Source organism: Trachypithecus francoisi, unplaced genomic scaffold (genome assembly GCF_009764315.1).
Source record: "Trachypithecus francoisi isolate TF-2019V2 unplaced genomic scaffold, Tfra_2.0 Lachesis_group8, whole genome shotgun sequence".
Classification (NCBI taxonomy): domain Eukaryota; kingdom Metazoa; phylum Chordata; class Mammalia; order Primates; family Cercopithecidae; genus Trachypithecus; species Trachypithecus francoisi.
The window spans coordinates 50,989,524-51,009,179 of NW_022681473.1; the positions used below are offsets into that span (position 1 = coordinate 50,989,524).

General features: G+C 41.6%; 1 protein-coding gene across 1 annotated transcript in view; it reads right to left on the bottom strand.

Annotated features, from left to right (window-relative positions):
• The window catches only part of SPON1 (spondin 1), a 316,933-nt gene that overhangs the window by 123,615 nt on the left and 173,662 nt on the right, over window positions 1-19,656 (bottom strand). The window contains exon 6 of the mRNA XM_033204547.1: window positions 1,098-1,246. Within this exon, the coding sequence (XP_033060438.1) occupies window positions 1,098-1,246 (149 nt within the window). The remainder of the gene's footprint in view (window positions 1-1,097; window positions 1,247-19,656) is intronic.

Genomic DNA, 19,656 nt, shown 5'->3' on the forward strand with positions numbered 1-19,656 from the left:
TTTTTCTGATTCCTCAGGGGATTTATAGCAGGAGTCAGAGTGACCTTTGTTGCATCCGATTTAGGGTTTGTGGGCAGCTTGGAGTCCAGATGGTAGGGAGCACTGCAGGCCTCAGCTGTGCTTGCCCTGCTGTGCAGTTCAGGCCTCTGGGCACATGCATACTGGGAGATGGGGTCCCTGGTGTTTCCTTAGCCTCCTGCATTGTCTCAGGAGATGTGGGACAGGAGCACAGGGAGGGCAACAGCCTCTTAGTGACCTGTGTTGTAAAATGATCACATCCCAAGCATGCTTTCCTCTTTCCTTACTTCCTCCTGAGCACTTGGTGGGCAGTGGGACATGCTCCCATGTGCTCTCTCAGGCTGGACGGGCTTTTGTGGGTAGTGATGGCTAAAGCTGCCCTGCCACGTCTTGCAGTAAACCACCACTGAGCCACGTGGCTCTTCTTCCAAGGTTCTCTCATTAGCCTCCTCTCTGGTGTCAACCTCATCAGGCTTTTGATGAAGGACGACGGCATTGTCAGCCAAATGAATTGACAAGAATTATGGGCTTTTTCTCCCTTATCTCGCAGAGGTATCAGTGAGGGCCTAGATAACAGGACTGCTCCTGGGCCCACACAACATAGGACACAGAAGATGCCTTAGTCCATAATGATTATGATGAACTAATGACTAATTTATCAAGTACCTCAAGACATAGTGGCAAAAAGCACATGCCAACACACAAATGCTTATTTGGGGATTTGGCTGGACAGCTTGACTATTACTCCTCTGACCCTCTCAAAGATCACAGTAAGAAAACCTTAATTCACAGCTTTGACTCTCAGGAGACTAGAGACAAGGCATCCCAACAATGTGGCCACAGCAGCAGCATTTAGCACAGGCTGAAGAAAACATGAATGCAGTCAGGGACAATCTGAGACAACAAAATGGATATTTGTGCCTCTGTCTGTCCTCTACTTAACATAAAACCCCAAACTCAGCAAATAGATTTTCTTCTAGCACACTGTACTGCAAATTTCAAGCCTCTGGGAACAATATCTAAGGAGTGTTTTGATTGCATTTCTGTTATTTGGTCATTCTGTGATTTTTTTTTCTTACCTGTTGTCGAATTTCTTCCTCCATTTTCACGGGTGAGCCCAATTCTGCAACTTGTTTGACACCTTCGCTGGCATATCCTCCATATTCCCACAGTACATAATTCTTGGAGTGGGATCCTCCGATGATTGCAGACCAGTGATTGGCCCGACCTGGGAAAGTCAATCAGGATGCAGTTATCAGTGTGGCTGTGGCTGAAACATGAGTCCCTTAAATGATGGTGAGGATGCGTAATTGGACAATGATTCAGAGAGCACTGACTAAGCACCTATTCTGTCTTAGGCCCTGTGCTATTCAGTGATAAGAGAGAGTTCCTATAAGTAAATAGGTCTTGGGAATGTATAGACAGGTAATAGCAGATGTTGAACAAGACAGAGGCAGCCCAGAGATGCGTTCTGTCTAGGAAGGTCTCAGAGAAGGGGATAGTGGAGAGAATGTTAAAAGCCGATCATATTTGTAAGGCAAAATAGAGTAGAAAGGACTGTTCTGGCAGACTCCCTTCCAAGTGCTAACCGGGCCCTACCCTGCTTAGCTTCTGAGATCAGACAAGATTGGGTGTATTCAGGGTGGTATAGCCATACCCAGACTCAGAAACATTAAATAACATTGTGTGTTTGGAGAGTCATAACTAATTCAGCATTGCTGTGTCACAAACTGTCAAGGGGAAAGTTAGGGGATGATGCCAGGGAGGTAGGAAGAAGCTGGCTCATGAATGGCCTTGCTCCAAATGCTTCAGGAGTTTGGATGTCATTTGAAAGGATCTGAAAACCACTGAAGGGTTCTGGCAGAGGAGTGATATAATTGCATTTGAATTTTAGATAAATCATCCAGACAGCAGTGTGAAGAATGCATTGGAGGGAGCACAGTTGGAGTGGAGAGCTAGAGAGGTAAGCAAGGAGCAAAAGATAGAAGAAATGTATGCAGACTAGCCTTAGAAGTAAACATGGTTGATTTCAGCTGAGTTTCATGTACATTTCAGTACAAGGGGCAATTAACTAAATTTAAAGGATGGGATAGACAGTTTGAATATGCGGAAGTGACCAGTCCACAGTGATTTGGTGAAGATCACATGGGATGGCAGCTGCAGCAGGATGTGGGAGGGAATTAATGCACAACACAATAGCATGGGAAAACAGAGTAAGATCTGGGCTGGACCAAGACAGAACTTGACTTGAGGATTTTATTTAAGTTCCCAAGGAAGGGAGGAAGAAGGAACTGATAGTATCAGCACGCTACTGGATTTGTTTTTGCATGTGATGAATATAGATACATAAAAATTTATTATTTACTAAGTTACATATAGTTAGTTCATCACAGGGTTGGCTCAATTCTCAGCCATTCTTTGGTTGCTTAAACAAAGTCTCAAGTTAAATAACATTTTCAGGCATAGCAAAGAGGAAAACTTGAACTGGGTGAACCCAACTGACATTTTCAGTTTCCCACCTGGCGGCCCAGAGTGGGCAGAACTCTTCAGCCCAGCACCTAAGAAAGTGGTTCTGAACATGGCCTGGTTCTGTTTACAGCTCACATCGCTTCCCTGTGGCCCTTTGCTCCAGGGGCACATCAAGAATATAGGTGTAAAGCCAGGCTGCACCTTCCTGGCCTGCTGAGGGCAGCCATGGCCCACCCCAGGCAGAAGACCATGTGGGTTTGCCCAATTGCTTGTTCATTATTTCCTACACATCAGGAAAATGCAGACCCCATGTTTATCCCTCATCTCTCATATCCCTAGAGTAGACAGATAGAGATGCTGCCAGCTGTTTCTCTAACTCATTTCTTGAGTGAAGAGAGTCCTAGCTGTCGTCTAAGCCAAAGTACGCTTGTGTAGGGGCAATGGCTGGTAGCCAGTAATGGCCTTAGGTTCGTGATGTGGACAGAGTGACCAGCTTCAGAATCTCTTGCTCTCCCTGCCCTTCTCCACCAAAATACTACTTGTTTCAGGCCTGTCCCGCCTGAAATTCTATACCTTAGTGCAGAATTACCATATACTCTTTGCTCTGTACTCTCTTCTTGTTTGGCTTAGCCAACTCCCATTCCTCCTTTAGAAAATACTCAGAAGTTCCTCAAGACCACCGCAGGCCAACCTAAGCTTTTGTCTTCTGTCTTGCCATAGCACAAATCACATTTATTATCACTGTTACAGTCTGTTATTTCACTAGGCCGAACGTTTCTTGAGGGAGCCTGCCTTCAGCCCAATACCTAGTGCTGTGCCTAGTGTGTTGTTAGTGCTCAGTATATGTTTCCAGAAGCATTTCATCCAGACAATCAAATGGGAGGGCAGCAGTATATGCACTTGACATAGTTGGGAACAAGCTTGCACAGATTTGATTCACTGTGATTAAATTCAAGCCTTAGTTCAGCAGAGTTGATAAGTTCAGCAGAGTTGACACCTGCTAAGCTAAGGCAGTATCCTATGTGCTGTTAAAAAACAAAGAGCAACAACAAAAAAGAAAGGCATTGGTCTTCGAGCCGGCAGACAGGGATTGAAATGCTAGCATAGACACTTACTGGCTTTGTAAACTTGGTTAAATTCAATTACTTTATTTCCCTGAGTCTCAGTTCCCTCATTTGTAATTCAGGGATGATAATGTCGACCCTATCAACCTATTATGAGCATTAAATTAAATTATTTAAAAGTGAGACAATATATTAAAATCACTACTGGCACACAATAGACAGTCAATAATTAGAGTTTCTTCCTTTCATGGTTGTTAGGGAGGCTACAAAACTGAGTAAAACATGAAACCTGCCTTTAATTCAGTATAAGAGGTAAGAAATATGTACTATAAGTAAGATAATGGGAACATGTACAATCCTAGGGGATTAGGGGAGGGACCCAGATGGATCTTTCTGGCTTATTCATGTAACTTCCATTATGTGCCAAGCACAGTGGCGGGCCCTGGACACTGAGGAGGACTGCCCTGAAGGGACTCACAGTCTGAGGGTGGGGGAAACAGATGGATAAGCGGATTAATTACAATCCACTGTGGTCAGGGTTATTTATAGCACAAGAATGCAGAGCACAGAGGATGGAGCAGCTAACTCCAAATTCCCCAGATCCAAGGAATCAAAGTCCAAAGGCACGAGTGCAGAGAAGCAGGCACCTCAAGCGTGGGACCTATCTTTATGATTCTCACTCTTAAATAAAATGTAATTACACCACTTCAACCTCATAGCCAATACAGCTGTTAGTTTCCTGCAATGGTCTTGCAACATAACATACTAATTCAAATTTTAACACGTTTAATGACATCAACAAAATAACAGATATGTGAAAGGCACTTGGCCAGGGGAAAGGAATAAGACTATGTCCCTGCCCTAGGGGGACAAGACAGGCACCTGTGGAAAAACAATTTGCAACATTACAAAGGGTACTGACGTCAGGTGAGCAGCAGTCACTCAGGTGCAAAATGGTGCAGGGAAGGAAGGCACGGTGACCAGCCTCCAAGCCCCATTTATAACCATAAATCAGTCATTCAATCTCTCAGAGCCTCGGTTTCCCTTTAAAAAATAGAAATAATAATTACCAAACTGGAGTATCTCCCAGAGTTGTACAAATTAATTGAGACAGTTTTGGAAAGAATTGTGAAAGCTGTAAAGAATTGTACAAAACAAAGCTCTTGGTATTATTACAGATATGAAGCACCAATCCAAAAGAAGGTGGTGGAGCAAGGAAACTTTCCAGTTGGAAGAACCGTGCCTAGAGATGTAAAGAAATAGATAGAAAAGAAGATAGTGTGCTGGGCGCAGGACTGGCAGGCTAGTTGGAGCAGGGATTTAATGAACAATATAGATGCTAGGCACAAACACCTAGTAGGTGTTAGGATGATGCTCTTCTATGTGTAATCCTCACTATAACCTTATCCTCATGTTACATATGAAGAAACTGAGGCCCAGAGAGCTTAAGGAATCAGCCCAAACTCACAGAGCAAGGAAGGGGAAAAACTGAGGTTGAAGCCCAGATCTACCTGACTCCAGAACACACGTTCATCTCTCTACATCCCACTGTGAGGTCAGGACACAGAAGAGATGATTGGATGGACTGTAGAAACAAAGAAATTAGATGAAAAAGAATTTCAGGGCTAGGTTGTGGTGGGTGCTGAGTACCCATGGTGGTAAATGGCATTGGGAAAGGGGGAAACATGATTGAAGGTTTCTCCTGCGAAGAATGACGTAACAGTAGTTCACATGTATTAAACTGATATGGATTGGCTCTGTGTCCCTCCCTGAATTTCATCTCAAGTTGTAATTCCCTTGTGTCGAGGGAGAGACCTGGTGGGAGGAGATTGGATCATGAAAGCAGTTTCCCTTATGCTGTTCTCATGATAGTGAGTGAGTTCTCATGAGATCTGATGGTTTGAAAGTGTGTGGCAGTACCCCCTTCATTCTTGCTGTCTCCTGCTGCCTTGTGAAGAAGGTGCCTGCTTCTCCTTCACCTTCTGCGATGATTGTAAGTTTCCTGAGGCCTCCCCAGCCATGCTGAACTGTTAGTCAATTAAACTTCTTTTATTTGTAAATTACCGAGTCTCGGGTAGTTCTTTATAGCAGTGTGAAAATGGACTAATACAGAAAATTGGTACCCAAAGTGGGGTACTGCTATAAAGTTACCTGAAAATGTGGAATCAACTTTGGAAGCAGGTAACAGGCAGAGGTCAGAACAGTTTGGAGGGCTCACAAGAAGACAGGAAGACGTGAGGAAGTTTGAAACTTCCTAGAGACTTGTTGGGTGAATTTCACCAAAATGCTGATAGTGATATGGACAATGAAGTCGAGGTTGAAGTGGTCTCAGATAAAAATAAGAAACGTATTGGGAACTGGAAGTAAACATTACACTTGCTACACTTTGGCAAAGGGACTGGCAGCATTTTTCTTCTGCTCTAGAGATCTGTGGAACTTTCAACTTGAAAGAGAGGATTTAGGATATCTAGCAGCAGAAATTTCTAAGTAGCAAAGCATTTAAGATTTGACCTCGTTGATTCTAAAAGCATATGGTCATACACATTCACAAAGGGATGATCTGAAATTGGAACTTATGTTTAAACGGGAAGCAGAGCATAAAAGTTTGGAAAATTTGCAACCTATGTGGTAGTAAAAAAAAAAAAAAACAAAAAACAAAAAACATTTTCTGGGGAGAAATTCAAGCAGAAATCTGCATAAGTAAAAATCCAAATGTTAATAGTCATGACAATGGAGAAGATATCTCCAAGGGCATTTCAGAGATCTTCACAGCAGCCCCTGCTATCACAGGCTGGGAGACCAAGGAGGGAAAATGGTTTTCTGGGCCAGGCCCAGGGCCCTGCTGGTCTGTGCAGACGCGGGACATGGCGCCTTTTGTCGCAGCTGCTGAAGCTCCAGCTGTGGCTAAAAGGGACCAAGGTGCAGTTTGGGCCATTGCTTTAGAGGGTGTAAGCCCCAAGCCTTGGCTGCTTCTATGTGGTGTTGGGGATCTGTGGGTAAATAGATGGCAAGAATTGAGGTTTGGGAACCTCTGCCTAGATTTCAGAGGATGTATGGAAATGCCTGGATGTTCAGGCAGAAGCCTGCTGCAGGGCAGAGCCCACATGGAGAACCTCTACTAGGGCCATGCAGAGGGAAAATGTGAGGCTGAAGACTCACCATACAGAGTCCCCACTGGGACACTGCCTAGTGGAGCTGTGAGAAGAGGGTCATCATCCTTCAGACCCCTGAATGGTAGATCCACTGACAGCTTGCACTGTGTACCTGGAAAAGCTATGGGCAGTCAACACCAGTTTGTGAAAGCAGCCTCGGGGGCTGTACCCTGCAGAGCCACAGGGGTGGAGCTGCCCAAGGCCTTGGGAGCCCACCTCTTACATTGATGTGGCCTGGATATGAGACACAGAGTCAAAGGAGATTATTTTGGAGCTTTAAGGTTTAATGACTGCCTTGGGTTTTGGATTAGACTGGGGCCTGTGGTCCCTTTGTTTTGGCCAATTTCTCCCATTTGGAATGGGAGCATCTACCCAATGCCTGTATCCTCATTTTATCTTGGAAGTAACTAATTTGCTTTTGATTTTACAGGCTCATAGGCAGAAGGGACTTCCCTTGTCTCAGATGAGACTCTGGACTTGGACTTTTGAGTTACTGCTGGAATGAGTTAAGACTTTAGGGGACTGTTGGGAAGGCATGATTGTGTTTTGAAATGTGAGAAAGACATGAGATTTGGGAGTGTGTTTTGAAATGTGAGAAAGACATGAAATTTGGGAGGGTCCAGGGGCAGAATGATATGGTTTGGCTCTGTCTCCACTCAAATATCATCTCAAGTTGTAATTACCACATGTTGAGGGAGGGACCTGGTGAGAGGTGATTGGATCATGGGGGTGATATCCCTTATGCTGTTCTCATAATAGTGAGTTCTCATTAGATATGAAGTTTAAAAGTGTGTGGCAGTACCCCCTTCACTCTTGCTCTCTCCTGCCACCTTGTGAAGAAGGTGCTTGCTTGTCTTTCACCTTGTGCCATAATTGTAAATTTCCTGCGGCCTCCCCAGCCATGCGGAATTGTGAGTCAATTACACCTCTTTTTAAATTAGAGTCTCAGGTAGTTCTTTATGTCAGTGTAAAAATGGACTAATACATGAGCCTTTACTATGTGTCAGGCACAATGGGAAGGTCTTGACCTATGTTATCTCATTAAACACTCAAAAAGAAAATTCTTAATACAGATGCTACTCTCATTCAGTTAACCCAAGAATGCAGAGGCAGGCAACTGATGACACTGGGATTCAAAGTTGAGTCAAAGAACCAAAGACCAGCTCTTCTCTGCTGCATGGTACCATACCTTTGGTAGGACATACCCAGGGATAGGAAGGGAGAGGGTTTGAAGGTGAGGAGACCAAATAGGAGGCCCTTTGACATTCCCTTCATGAATCATGCAGGGTCTGACTTACGGGAGTGTTAGGGGGAATGGGGACAAGCGACCAGGAGTGTGAGACAATAAGACAGAAGACCGAACAGTCCTTGGGAGGCATTTTGGTAAAGTAGTTAAAACTGGGTTTTTAAATTTATATTATTATACTTTAAGTTCTAGGGTACATGTGCATAACGTGCAGGTTTGTTACATATGTATACTTGTGCCATGTTGGTGTGCTGCACCCATCAACTCATCAGCACACATCAATTCGTCATTTATATCAGGTATAACTCCCAATGCAATACCTCCCCCCTCCCCCCTCCCCATGATAGGCCCCGGTGTGTGATGTTCCCCTTCCCGAGTCCAAGTGATCTCATTGTTCAGTTCCCACCTATGAGTGAGAACATGCGGTGTTTGGTTTTCTGTTCTTGTGATAGTTTGCTAAGAATGATGGTATCCAGCTGCATCCATGTCCCTACAAAGGATGCAAACTCATCCTTTTTTATGGCTGCATAGTATTCCATGGTGTATATGTGCCACATTTTCTTAATCCACTCTGTCACAGATGGACGTTTGGGTTGATTCCAAGTCTTTGCTATTGTGAATAGTGCCGCAATAAACATACGTGTGCATGTGTCTTTATAGCAGCATGATTTATAATCCTTTGGGTATATACCCAGTAGTGGGATGGCTGGGTCATATGGTATATCTAGTTCTAGATCCTTGAGGAATTGCCATACTGTTTTCCATAATGGTTGAACTAGATTACAATCCCACCAACAGTGTAAAAGTGTTCCTATTTCTCCACATCCTCTCCAGCACCTGTTGTTTCCTGACTTATTAATGATTGCCATTCTAACTGGTGTGAGATGGTATCTCATTGTGGTTTTGATTTGCATTTCTCTGATGGCGAGTGATGATGAGCATTTTTTCATGTGTCTGTTGGCTGTATGAATGTCTTCTTTTGAGAAATGTCTGTTCATATCCTTTGTCCACTTTTTGATGGGGTTGTTTGTTTTTTTCTTGTAAATTTGTTTGAGTTCTTTGTAGATTCTGGATATTAGCCCTTTGTCAGATGAGTAGATTGCAAAAATGTTCTCCCATTCTGTAGGTTGCCTGTTCACTCTGATGGTAGTTTCTTTTGCTGTGCAAAAGCTCTTTAGTTTAATTAGATCCCATTTGTCAATTTTGGCTTTTGCTGCTGTTGCTTTTGGTGTTTTAGACATGAAGTGCTTGCCCATGCCTACGTCCTGAATGGTACTACCTAGGTTTTCTTCTAGGGTTTTTATGGTATTAGGTCTAACATTTAAGTCTCTAATCCATCTTGAATTAATTTTCGTATAAGGAGTAAGGAAAGGATCCAGTTTCAGCTTTCTACTTATGGCTAGCCAATTTTCCCAGCACCATTTATTAAATAGGGAATCCTTTCCCCATTTCTTGTTTCTCTCAGGTTTGTCAAAGATCAGATGGCTGTAGATGTGTGGTATTATTTCTGAGGACTCTGTTCTGTTCCATTGGTCTAGATCTCTGTTTTGGTACCAGTACCATGCTGTTTTGGTTACTGTAGCCTTGTAGTATAGTTTGAAGTCAGGTAGTGTGATGCCTCCAGCTTTGTTCTTTTGGCTTAGGATTGTCTTAGCAATGTGGGCTCTTTTTTGATTCCATATGAACTTTAAAGTAGCTTTTTCCAATTCTGTGAAGAAACTCATTGGTAGCTTGATGGGGATGGCATTGAATCTATAAATTACCTTGGGCAGTATGGCCATTTTCACGATATTGATTCTTCCTATCCATGAGCATGGTATGTTCTTCCATTTGTTTGTGTCCTCTTTGATTTCACTGAGCAGTGGTTTGTAGTTCTCCTTGAAGAGGTCCTTTACATCCCTTGTAAGTTGGATTCCTAGGTATTTCATTCTCTTTGAAGCAATTGTGAATGGAAGTTCATTCATGATTTGGTTCTCTGTTTGTCTATTACTAGTGTATAAGAATGCTTGTGATTTTTGCACATTAATTTTGTATCCTGAGACTTTGCTGAAGTTGCTTATCAGCTTAAGGAGATTTTGGGCTGAGACAGTGGGGTTTTCTAAATATACAATCATGTCATCTGCAAACAGGGACAATTTGACTTCTTCTTTTCCTAACTGAATACCCTTGATTTCTTTCTCTTGCCTGATTGCCCTAGCCAGAACTTCCAACACTATGTTAAATAGGAGTGGTGAGAGAGGGCATCCCTGTCTTGTGCCAGTTTTCAAAGGGAATGCTTCCAGTTTTTGCCCATTCAGTATGATATCAGCTGTGGGTTTGTCATAAATAGCTCTTATTATTTTGAGGTACGTTCCATCAATACCGAATTTATTGAGCGTTTTTAGCATGAAGGGCTGTCGAATTTTGTCAAAGGCCTTTTCTGCATCTATTGAGATAATCATGTGGTTCTTGTCTTTGTTTCTGTTTATATGCTGGATTACGTTTATTGATTGCGAATGTTGAACCAGCCTGCATCCCAGGGATGAAGCCCACTTGATCATGGTGGATAAGCTTTTTGATGTGCTGCTGAATCCGGTTTGCCAGTTTTATTGAGGATTTTTGCATCGATGTTCATCAGGGATATTGGTCTAAAATTTTCTCTTTTGTTGTGTCTCTGCCAGGCTTGGTATCAGGATGATGTTGGCCTCATAAAAGAGTTAGGGGATTCCTCTTTTTCTATTGATTGGAATAGTTTCAGAAGGAATGGTACCAGCTCCTCCTTGTACCTCTGGTAGAATTCAGCTGTGTGATCCATCTGGTCCTGGACTTTTTTTGGTTGGTAGGCTATTAATTATTGCCTCAATTTCAGAGCCTGCTATTGGTCTATTCAGGGATTCAACTTCTTCCTGGTTAGTCTTGGAAGAGTGTAAGTGTCCAGGAAATTATCCATTTCTTCTAGATTTTCTAGTTATTTGCATAGAGGTGTTTATAGTATTCTCTGATAGTAGTTTTTATTTCTGTGGGGTCGTGGTGATATCCCCTTTATCATTTTTTATTGCGTCTATTTGATTCTTCTCTCTTTTCTTCTTGTTAGTCTTGCTAGCAGTCGATCAATTTTGTTGATCCTTTCAAAAAAACAACTCCTGGATTCATGATTTTTTGGAGGGTTTTTTTTTTTTGTGTCTCTATCTCCTTCAGTTCTGCTCTGATCTTAGTTATTTCTTGCCTTCTGCTAGCTTTTGAATGTGTTTGCTCTTGCCTCTCTAGTTCTTTTAATTGTGATGTTAGAGTGTCAATTTTAGATCTTCCTGCTTTCTCTTGTGGGCATTTAGTGCTATGAATTTCCCTCTACACACTGCTTAAATGTGTCCCAGAGATTCTGGTATTGGTATCTTTGTTCTCATTGGTTTCAAAGAACATCTTTATTTCTGCTTTCATTTCGTTATGTTCCCAGTAGTCATTCAGGAGCAGGTTGTTCAGTTCCATGTAGCTGAGTGGTTTTGATTGATTTTCTTAGTCCTGAGTTCTTTTTTTTTTTCTTTTTTTTTATTATTACTTTAAGTTCTAGGGTACATGTGCATAACGTTTATTTCATGTATAACTCCCCAATGCAATCCCTCCCTCCTCCCCCCTGCCCCTGATAGGCCCCAGTGTGTGATGCTCCCCTTCCGAGTCCAAGTGATCTCATTGTTCAGTTCCCACCTATAAGTGAGAACATGCGGTGTTTGGTTTTCTCTTCTTGTGATAGTTTGCTAAGAATGATGGTTTCCAGCTGCATCCATGTCCCTACAAAGGACGCAAACTCATCCTTTTTTATGGCTGCATAGTATTCCATGGTGTATATGTGCCACATTTTCTTAATCCAGTCTGTCACAGATGGACATTTGGGTTGATTCCAGGTCTTTGCTATTGTGAATAGTGCCGCAATAAACATACGTGTGCATGTGTCTTTGTAGTAGAGTGATATAATCCTTTGGGTATATACCCAGTAGTGGATGGCTGGGTCATATGGTACATCTAGTTCTAGATCCTTGAGGAATCGCCATACTGTTTTCCATAATGGTTGACCTAGTTTACAATCCCACAACAGTGTAAAAGTGTTCCTATTTCTCCACATCCTCTCCAACATCTGTTGTTTCCTGACTTATTAATGATTGCCATTCTAACTGGTGTGAGATGGTATCTCATTGTGGTTTTGATTTGCATTTCTCTGATGGCGAGTGATGATGAGCATTTTTCATGTGTCTGTCGGCTGTATGGATGTCTTCTTTTGAGAAATGTCTGTTCATATACTTTGCCCACTTTTTGATGGGGTTGTTTGTTTTTTTCTTGTATATTTGTTTGAGTTCTTTGTAGATTCTGGATATTAGCCCTTTGTCAGATGAGTAGGTTGCAAAAATTTTCTCCCATTCTGTAGGTTGCCTGTTCACTCTGATGGTAGTTTCTTTTGCTGTGCAAAAGCTCTTTAGTTTAATGAGATCCCATTTGTCAATTTTGGCTTTTGCTGCCATTGCTTTTGGTGTTTTAGACATGAAGTGCTTGCCCATGCCTATGTCCTGAATGGTACTACCTAGGTTTTCTTCTAGGTTTTTATGGTATTAGGTCTAACATTTAAGTCTCTAATCCATCTTGAATTAATTTTCGTATAAGGGGTAAGGAAAGGATCCAGTTTCAGCTTTCTACTTATGGCTAGCCAATTTTCCCAGCACCTTTATTAAATAGGGAATCCTTTCCCCATTTCTTGTTTCTCTCAGGTTGTCAAAGATCAGATGGCTGTAGATGTGTGGTATTATTTCTGAGGACTCTGTTCTGTTCCATTGGTCTATTTCTCTGTTGTGGTACCAGTACCATGCTGTTTTGGTTACTGTAGCCTTGTAGTATAGTTTGAAGTCAGTAGCGTGACGCCTCCAGCTTTGTCCTTTTGACCTAGGATTGTCTTGGCAATGCAGGCTCTTTTTTGGTTCCATATGAACTTAAAGCAGTTTTTTCCAATTCTGTGAAGAAACTCATTGGTAGCTTGATGGGGATGGCATTGAATCTATAAATAACCTGGGCAGTATGGCCATTTTCATGATATTGATTCTTCCTATCCATGAGCATGGTATGTTCTTCCATTTGTTTGTGTCCTCTTTGATTTCACTGAGCAGTGGTTTGTAGTTCTCCTTGAAGAGGTCCTTTACATCTCTTGTAAGCTGGATTCCTAGGTATTTGATTCTCTTTGAAGCAATTGTGAATGGAAGTTGATTCCTGATTTGGCTCTCTGCTTGTCTGTTACTGGTGTATAAGAATGCTTGTGATTTTTGCACATTAATTTTGTATCCTGAGACTTTGCTGAAGTTGCTTATCAGCTTAAGGAGATTTTGGGCTGAGACAATGGGGTTTTCTAAATATACAATCATGTCATCTGCAAACAGGGACAATTTGACTTCTTCTTTTCCTAACTGGATACCCTTTATTTCTTTCTCTTGCCTGATTGCCCTAGCCAGAACTTCCCACTACGTTGAATAGGAGTGGTGAGAGAGGGCATCCCTGTCTTGTGCCAGTTTTCAAAGGGAATTTTTCTAGTTTTTGCCCATTCAGTATGATATCAGCTGTGGGTTTGTCATAAATAGCTCTTATTATTTTGAGGTACGTTCCATCAATACCGAATTTATTGAGCGTTTTTAGCATGAAGGGCTGTCGAATTTTGTCAAAGGCCTTTTCTGCATCTATTGAGATAATCATGTGGTTCTTGTCTTTGTTTCTGTTTATATGCTGGATTACGTTTATTGATTTGCGAATGTTGAACCAGCCTTGCATCCCAGGGATGAAGCCCACTTGATCATGGTGGATAAGCTTTTTGATGTGCTGCTGAATCGGGTTTGCCAGTATTTTATTGAGGATTTTTGCATCGATGTTCATCAGGGATATTGGTCTAAAATTTTCTCTTTTTGTGTGTCTCTGCCAGGCTTGGTATCAGGATGATGTTGGCCTCATAAAATGAGTTAGGGAGGATTCCCTCTTTTTCTATTGATTGGAATAGTTTCAGAAGGAATGGTACCACTCCTCCTTGTACCTCTGGTAGAATTCAGCTGTGAATCCATCTGGTCCTGGACTTTTTTTGGTTGGTAGGCTATTAATTATTGCCTCAATTTCAGAGCCTGCTATTGGTCTATTCAGGGATTCAACTTCTTCCTGGTTTAGTCTTGGAAGAGTGTAAGTGTCCAGGAAATTATCCATTTCTTCTAGATTTTCTAGTTTATTTGCATAGAGGTGTTTATAGTATTCTCTGATAGTAGTTTTTATTTCTGTGGGGTCCGTGGTGATATCCCCTTTATCATTTTTTATTGCGTCTATTTGATTCTTCTCTCTTTTCTTCTTTGTTAGTCTTGCTAGCAGTCGATCAATTTTGTTGATCCTTTCAAAAAACCAACTCCTGGATTCATTGATTTTTTGGAGGGTTTTTTTTTTTTGTGTCTCTATCTCCTTCAGTCTGCTCTGATCTTAGTTATTTCTTGCCTTCTGCTAGCTTTTGAATGTGTTTGCTCTTGCCTCTCTAGTTCTTTTAATTGTGATGTTAGAGTGTCATTTTAGATCTTTCCTGCTTTCTCTTGTGGGCATTTAGTGCTATGAATTTCCTCTACACACTGCTTTAAATGTGTCCCAGAGATTCTGGTATGTTGTATCTTTGTTCTCATTGGTTTCAAAGAACATCTTTATTTCTGCTTTCATTTCGTTATGTTCCCAGTAGTCATTCAGGAGCAGGTTGTTCAGTTTCCATGTAGCTGAGTGGTTTTGATTGATTTTCTTAGTCCTGAGTTCTTTTTTTTTTTCTTTTTTTTTTATTATACTTTAAGTTCTAGGGTACATGTGCATAACGTTTATTTCATGTATAACTCCCCAATGCAATCCCTCCCTCCTCCCCCCTGCCCCTGATAGGCCCCAGTGTGTGATGCTCCCCTTCCCGAGTCCAAGTGATCTCATTGTTCAGTTCCCACCTATAAGTGAGAACATGCGGTGTTTGGTTTTCTCTTCTGTGATAGTTTGCTAAGAATGATGGTTTCCAGCTGCATCCATGTCCCTACAAAGGACGCAAACTCATCCTTTTTTATGGCTGCATAGTATTCCATGGTGTATATGTGCCACATTTTCTTAATCCAGTCTGTCACAGATGGACATTTGGGTTGATTCCAGGTCTTTGCTATTGTGAATAGTGCCGCAATAAACATACGTGTGCATGTGTCTTTGTAGTAGAGTGATATATAATCCTTTGGGTATATACCCAGTAGTGGGATGGCTGGGTCATATGGTACATCTAGTTCTAGATCCTTGAGGAATCGCCATACTGTTTTCCATAATGGTTGACCTAGTTTACAATCCCACCAACAGTGTAAAAGTGTTCCTATTTCTCCACATCCTCTCCAACATCTGTTGTTTCCTGACTTATTAATGATTGCCATTCTAACTGGTGTGAGATGGTATCTCATTGTGGTTTTGATTTGCATTTCTCTGATGGCGAGTGATGATGAGCATTTTTTCATGTGTCTGTCGGCTGTATGGATGTCTTCTTTTGAGAAATGTCTGTTCATATACTTTGCCCACTTTTTGATGGGGTTGTTTGTTTTTTTCTTGTATATTTGTTTGAGTTCTTTGTAGATTCTGGATATTAGCCCTTTGTCAGATGAGTAGGTTGCAAAAATTTTCTCCCATTCTGTAGGTTGCCTGTTCACTCTGATGGTAGTTTCTTTTGCTGTGCAAAAGCTCTTTAGTTTAATGAGATCCCATTTGTCAATTTTGCTTTTGCTGCCATTGCTTTTGGTGTTTTAGACATGAGTGCTTGCCCATGCCTATGTCCTGAATGGTACTACCTAGGTTTTCTTCTAGGGTTTTTATGGTATTAGGTCTAACATTTAAGTCTCTAATCCATCTTGAATTAATTTTCGTATAAGGGGTAAGGAAAGGATCCAGTTTCAGCTTTCTACTTATGGCTAGCCAATTTTCCCAGCACCATTTATTAAAAGGGAATCCTTTCCCCATTTCTTGTTTCTCTCAGGTTTGTCAAAGATCAGATGGCTGTAGATGTGTGGTATTATTTCTGAGGACTCTGTTCTGTTCCATTGGTCTATTTCTCTGTTGTGGTACCAGTACCATGCTGTTTTGGTTACTGTAGCCTTGTAGTATAGTTTGAAGTCAGGTAGCGTGACGCCTCCAGCTTTGTCCTTTTGACCTAGGATTGTCTTGGCAATGCAGGCTCTTTTTTGGTTCCATATGAACTTTAAGCAGTTTTTTCCAATTCTGTGAAGAAACTCATTGGTAGCTTGATGGGGATGGCATTGAATCTATAAATAACCTTGGGCAGTATGGCCATTTTCATGATATTGATTCTTCCTATCCATGAGCATGGTATGTTCTTCCATTTGTTTGTGTCCTCTTTGATTTCACTGAGCAGTGGTTTGTAGTTCTCCTTGAAGAGGTCCTTTACATCTCTTGTAAGCTGGATTCCTAGGTATTTGATTCTCTTTGAAGCAATTGTGAATGGAAGTTGATTCCTGATTTGGCTCTCTGCTTGTCTGTTACTGGTGTATAAGAATGCTTGTGATTTTTGCACATTATTTTGTATCCTGAGACTTTGCTGAAGTTGCTTATCAGCTTAAGAGATTTTGGGCTGAGACAATGGGGTTTTCTAAATATACAATCATGTCATCTGCAAACAGGGACAATTGACTTCTTCTTTTCCTAACTGGATACCCTTTATTTCTTTCTCTTGCCTGATTGCCCTAGCCAGAACTTCCAACACTACGTTGAATAGGAGTGGTGAGAGAGGGCATCCCTGTCTTGTGCCAGTTTTCAAAGGGAATTTTTCTAGTTTTTGCCCATTCAGTATGATATCAGCTGTGGTTTGTCGTAATAGCTCTTATTATTTTGAGGTACGTTCCATCAATACCGAATTTATTGAGCGTTTTTAGCATAAAGGGCTGTTGAATTTTGTCAAAAGCCTTTTCTGCATCTACTATGAGATAATCATGTGGTTCTTGTCTTTGTTTCTGTTTATATGCTGGATTACGTTTATTGATTTGCGAATGTTGAACCAGCCTTGCATCCCAGGGATGAAGCCCACTTGATCATGGTGGATAAGCTTTTTGATGTGCTGCTGAATCCGGTTTGCCAGTATTTTATTGAGAATTTTTGCATCGATGTTCATCAGGGATATTGGTCTAAAATTCTCTTTTTTTGTTGTGTCTCTGCCAGGCTTGGTATCAGGATGATGTTGGCCTCATAAATGAGTTAGGGAGGATTCCCTCTTTTTCTATTGATTGGAATAGTTTCAGAAGGAATGGTACCAGCTCCTCCCTGTACCTCTGGTAGAATTCAGCTGTGAATCCATCTGGTCCTGGACCTTTTTTCGTGGGTAGGCTATTAATTGTTGCCTCAATTTCAGAGCCTGCTATTGGTCTATTCAGGGATTCAACTTCTTCCTGGTTCAGTCTTGGGAGAGTGTAAGTGTCCAGGAAATTATCCATTTCTTCTAGATTTTCTAGTTGATTTGCATAGAGGCATTTATAGTATTCTCTGATGGTTGTTTGTATTTCTGTGGGGTCGGTGGTGATATCCCCTTTATCATTTTTTATTGCATCTATTTGATTCTTCTCTCTTTTCTTCTTTAGTAGTCTAGCTAGCGGTCTGTCAATTTTGTTGATCTTTTCAAAAAAACCAACTCCTGGATTCATTGATTTTTTGGAGGGTTTTTTGTGTCTCTATCTCCTTCAGTTCTGCTCTGATCTTAGTTATTTCTTGCCTTCTGCTAGCTTTTGAATGTGTTTGCTCTTGCTTCTCTAGTTCTTTTAATTGTGATGTTAGAGTGTCAATTTTAGATCTTTCCTGCTTTCTCTTGTGGGCATTTAGTGCTATAATTTCCCTCTACACACTGCTTTAAATGTGTCCCAGAGATTCTGGTATGTTGTATCTTTGTTCTCATTGGTTTCAAAGAACATCTTTATTTCTGCTTTCATTTCGTTATGTACCCAGTAGTCATTCAGGAGCAGGTTGTTCAGTTTCCATGTAGTTGAGCGGTTTTGATTGAGTTTCTTAGTCCTGAGTTCTAGTTTGATTGCGCTGTGGTCTGAGAGACAGTTTGTTATAATTTCTGTTCTTGTACATTTGCTGAGGAGTGCTTTACTTCCAATTATGTGGTCAATTTTGGAATAAGTGCGATGTGGTGCTGAGAAGAATGTATATTCTCTTGATTTGGGGTGGAGAGTTCTATAGATGTATATTAGGTCCGCTTGGTGCAGAGATGAGTTCAATTCCTGGATATCCTTGTTAACTTTCTGTCTCGTTGATCTGTCTAATGTTGACAGTGGAGTGTTGAAGTCTCCCATTATTATTGTATGGAGTCTAAGTCTCTTTGTAGGTCTCTAAGGACTTGCTTTATGAATCTGGGTGCTCCTGTATTGGGTGCATATATATTTAGGAGAGTTAGCTCTTCCTGTTGAATTGATCCCTTTACCATTATGTAATGGCCTTCTTTGTCTCTTTTGATCTTTGATGGTTTAAAGTCTGTTTTATCAGAGACTAGGATTGCAACCCCTGCTTTTTTTGTTCTCCATTTGCTTGGTAGATCTTCCTCCATCCCTTTATTTTGAGCCTATGTATGTCTCTGCATGAGCTGGGTCTCCTGAATACAGCAGAACTGATGGTCTTGATTCTTTATCCAGTTTGCCAGTCTGTGTCTTTTAATTGGAGCATTTAGTCCATTTACATTTAAGGTTAATATTGTTATGTGTGAACTTGATCCTGCCAGTATGATATTAACTGGTTATTTTGCTCGTTAGTTGATGCAGTTTCTTCCTAGCCTCAATGGTCTTTACATTTTGGCATGTTTTTGCAATGGCTGGTACCGGTTGTTCCTTTCCATGTTTAGGGCTTCCTTCAGGGTCTCTTGTAAGGCAGGCCTGGTGGTGACAAAATCTCTAAGCATTTGCTTATGTGTAAAGGATTTTATTTCTCCTTCACTTATGAAACTTAGTTTGGCTGGATATGAAATTCTGGGTTTAAAATTCTTTTCTTTAAGAATGTTGGGCCGGGCGCGGTGGCTCAAGCCTGTAATCCCAGCACTTTGGGAGGCCGAGACGGGTGGATCACAAGGTCAGGAGATCGAGACCATCCTGGCTAACCCGGTGAAACCCCGTCTCTACTAAAAAAAAAAAAAAAAAAAAAAAACCAGCCGGCGAGGTGGCCGGTGCTTGTAGTCCCAGCTACTCGGGAGGCTGAGGCAGGAGAATGGCGTAAACCTGGGAGGCGGAGCTTGCAGTGAGCTGAGATCCGGCCACTGCACTCCAGCCTGGGTGACAGAGCGAGACTCCGTCTCAAAAAAAAAAAAAAAAAAAATGTTGATTATTGGCCCCCACTCTCTTCTGGCTTGGAGAGTTTCTGCCGAGAGATCTGCTGTTAGTCTGATGAGCTTCCTTTTGTGGGTAACCCGACCTTTCTCTCTGGCTGCCCTTAAGATTTTTTCCTTCATTTCAACTTTGGTGAATCTGGCAATTATGTGTCTTGGAGTTGCTCTTCTGGAGGAGTATCTTTGTGGTGTTCTCTGTATTTCCTGAATTTGAATGTTGGCCTGCCCTACTAGGTTGGGAAGTTCTCCTGGATGATATGCTGAAGAGTGTTTTCCAACTTGGTTCCATTTTCCCCCTCACTTTCAGGCACCCCAATCAGACGTAGATTTGGTCTTTTTACATAATCCCAT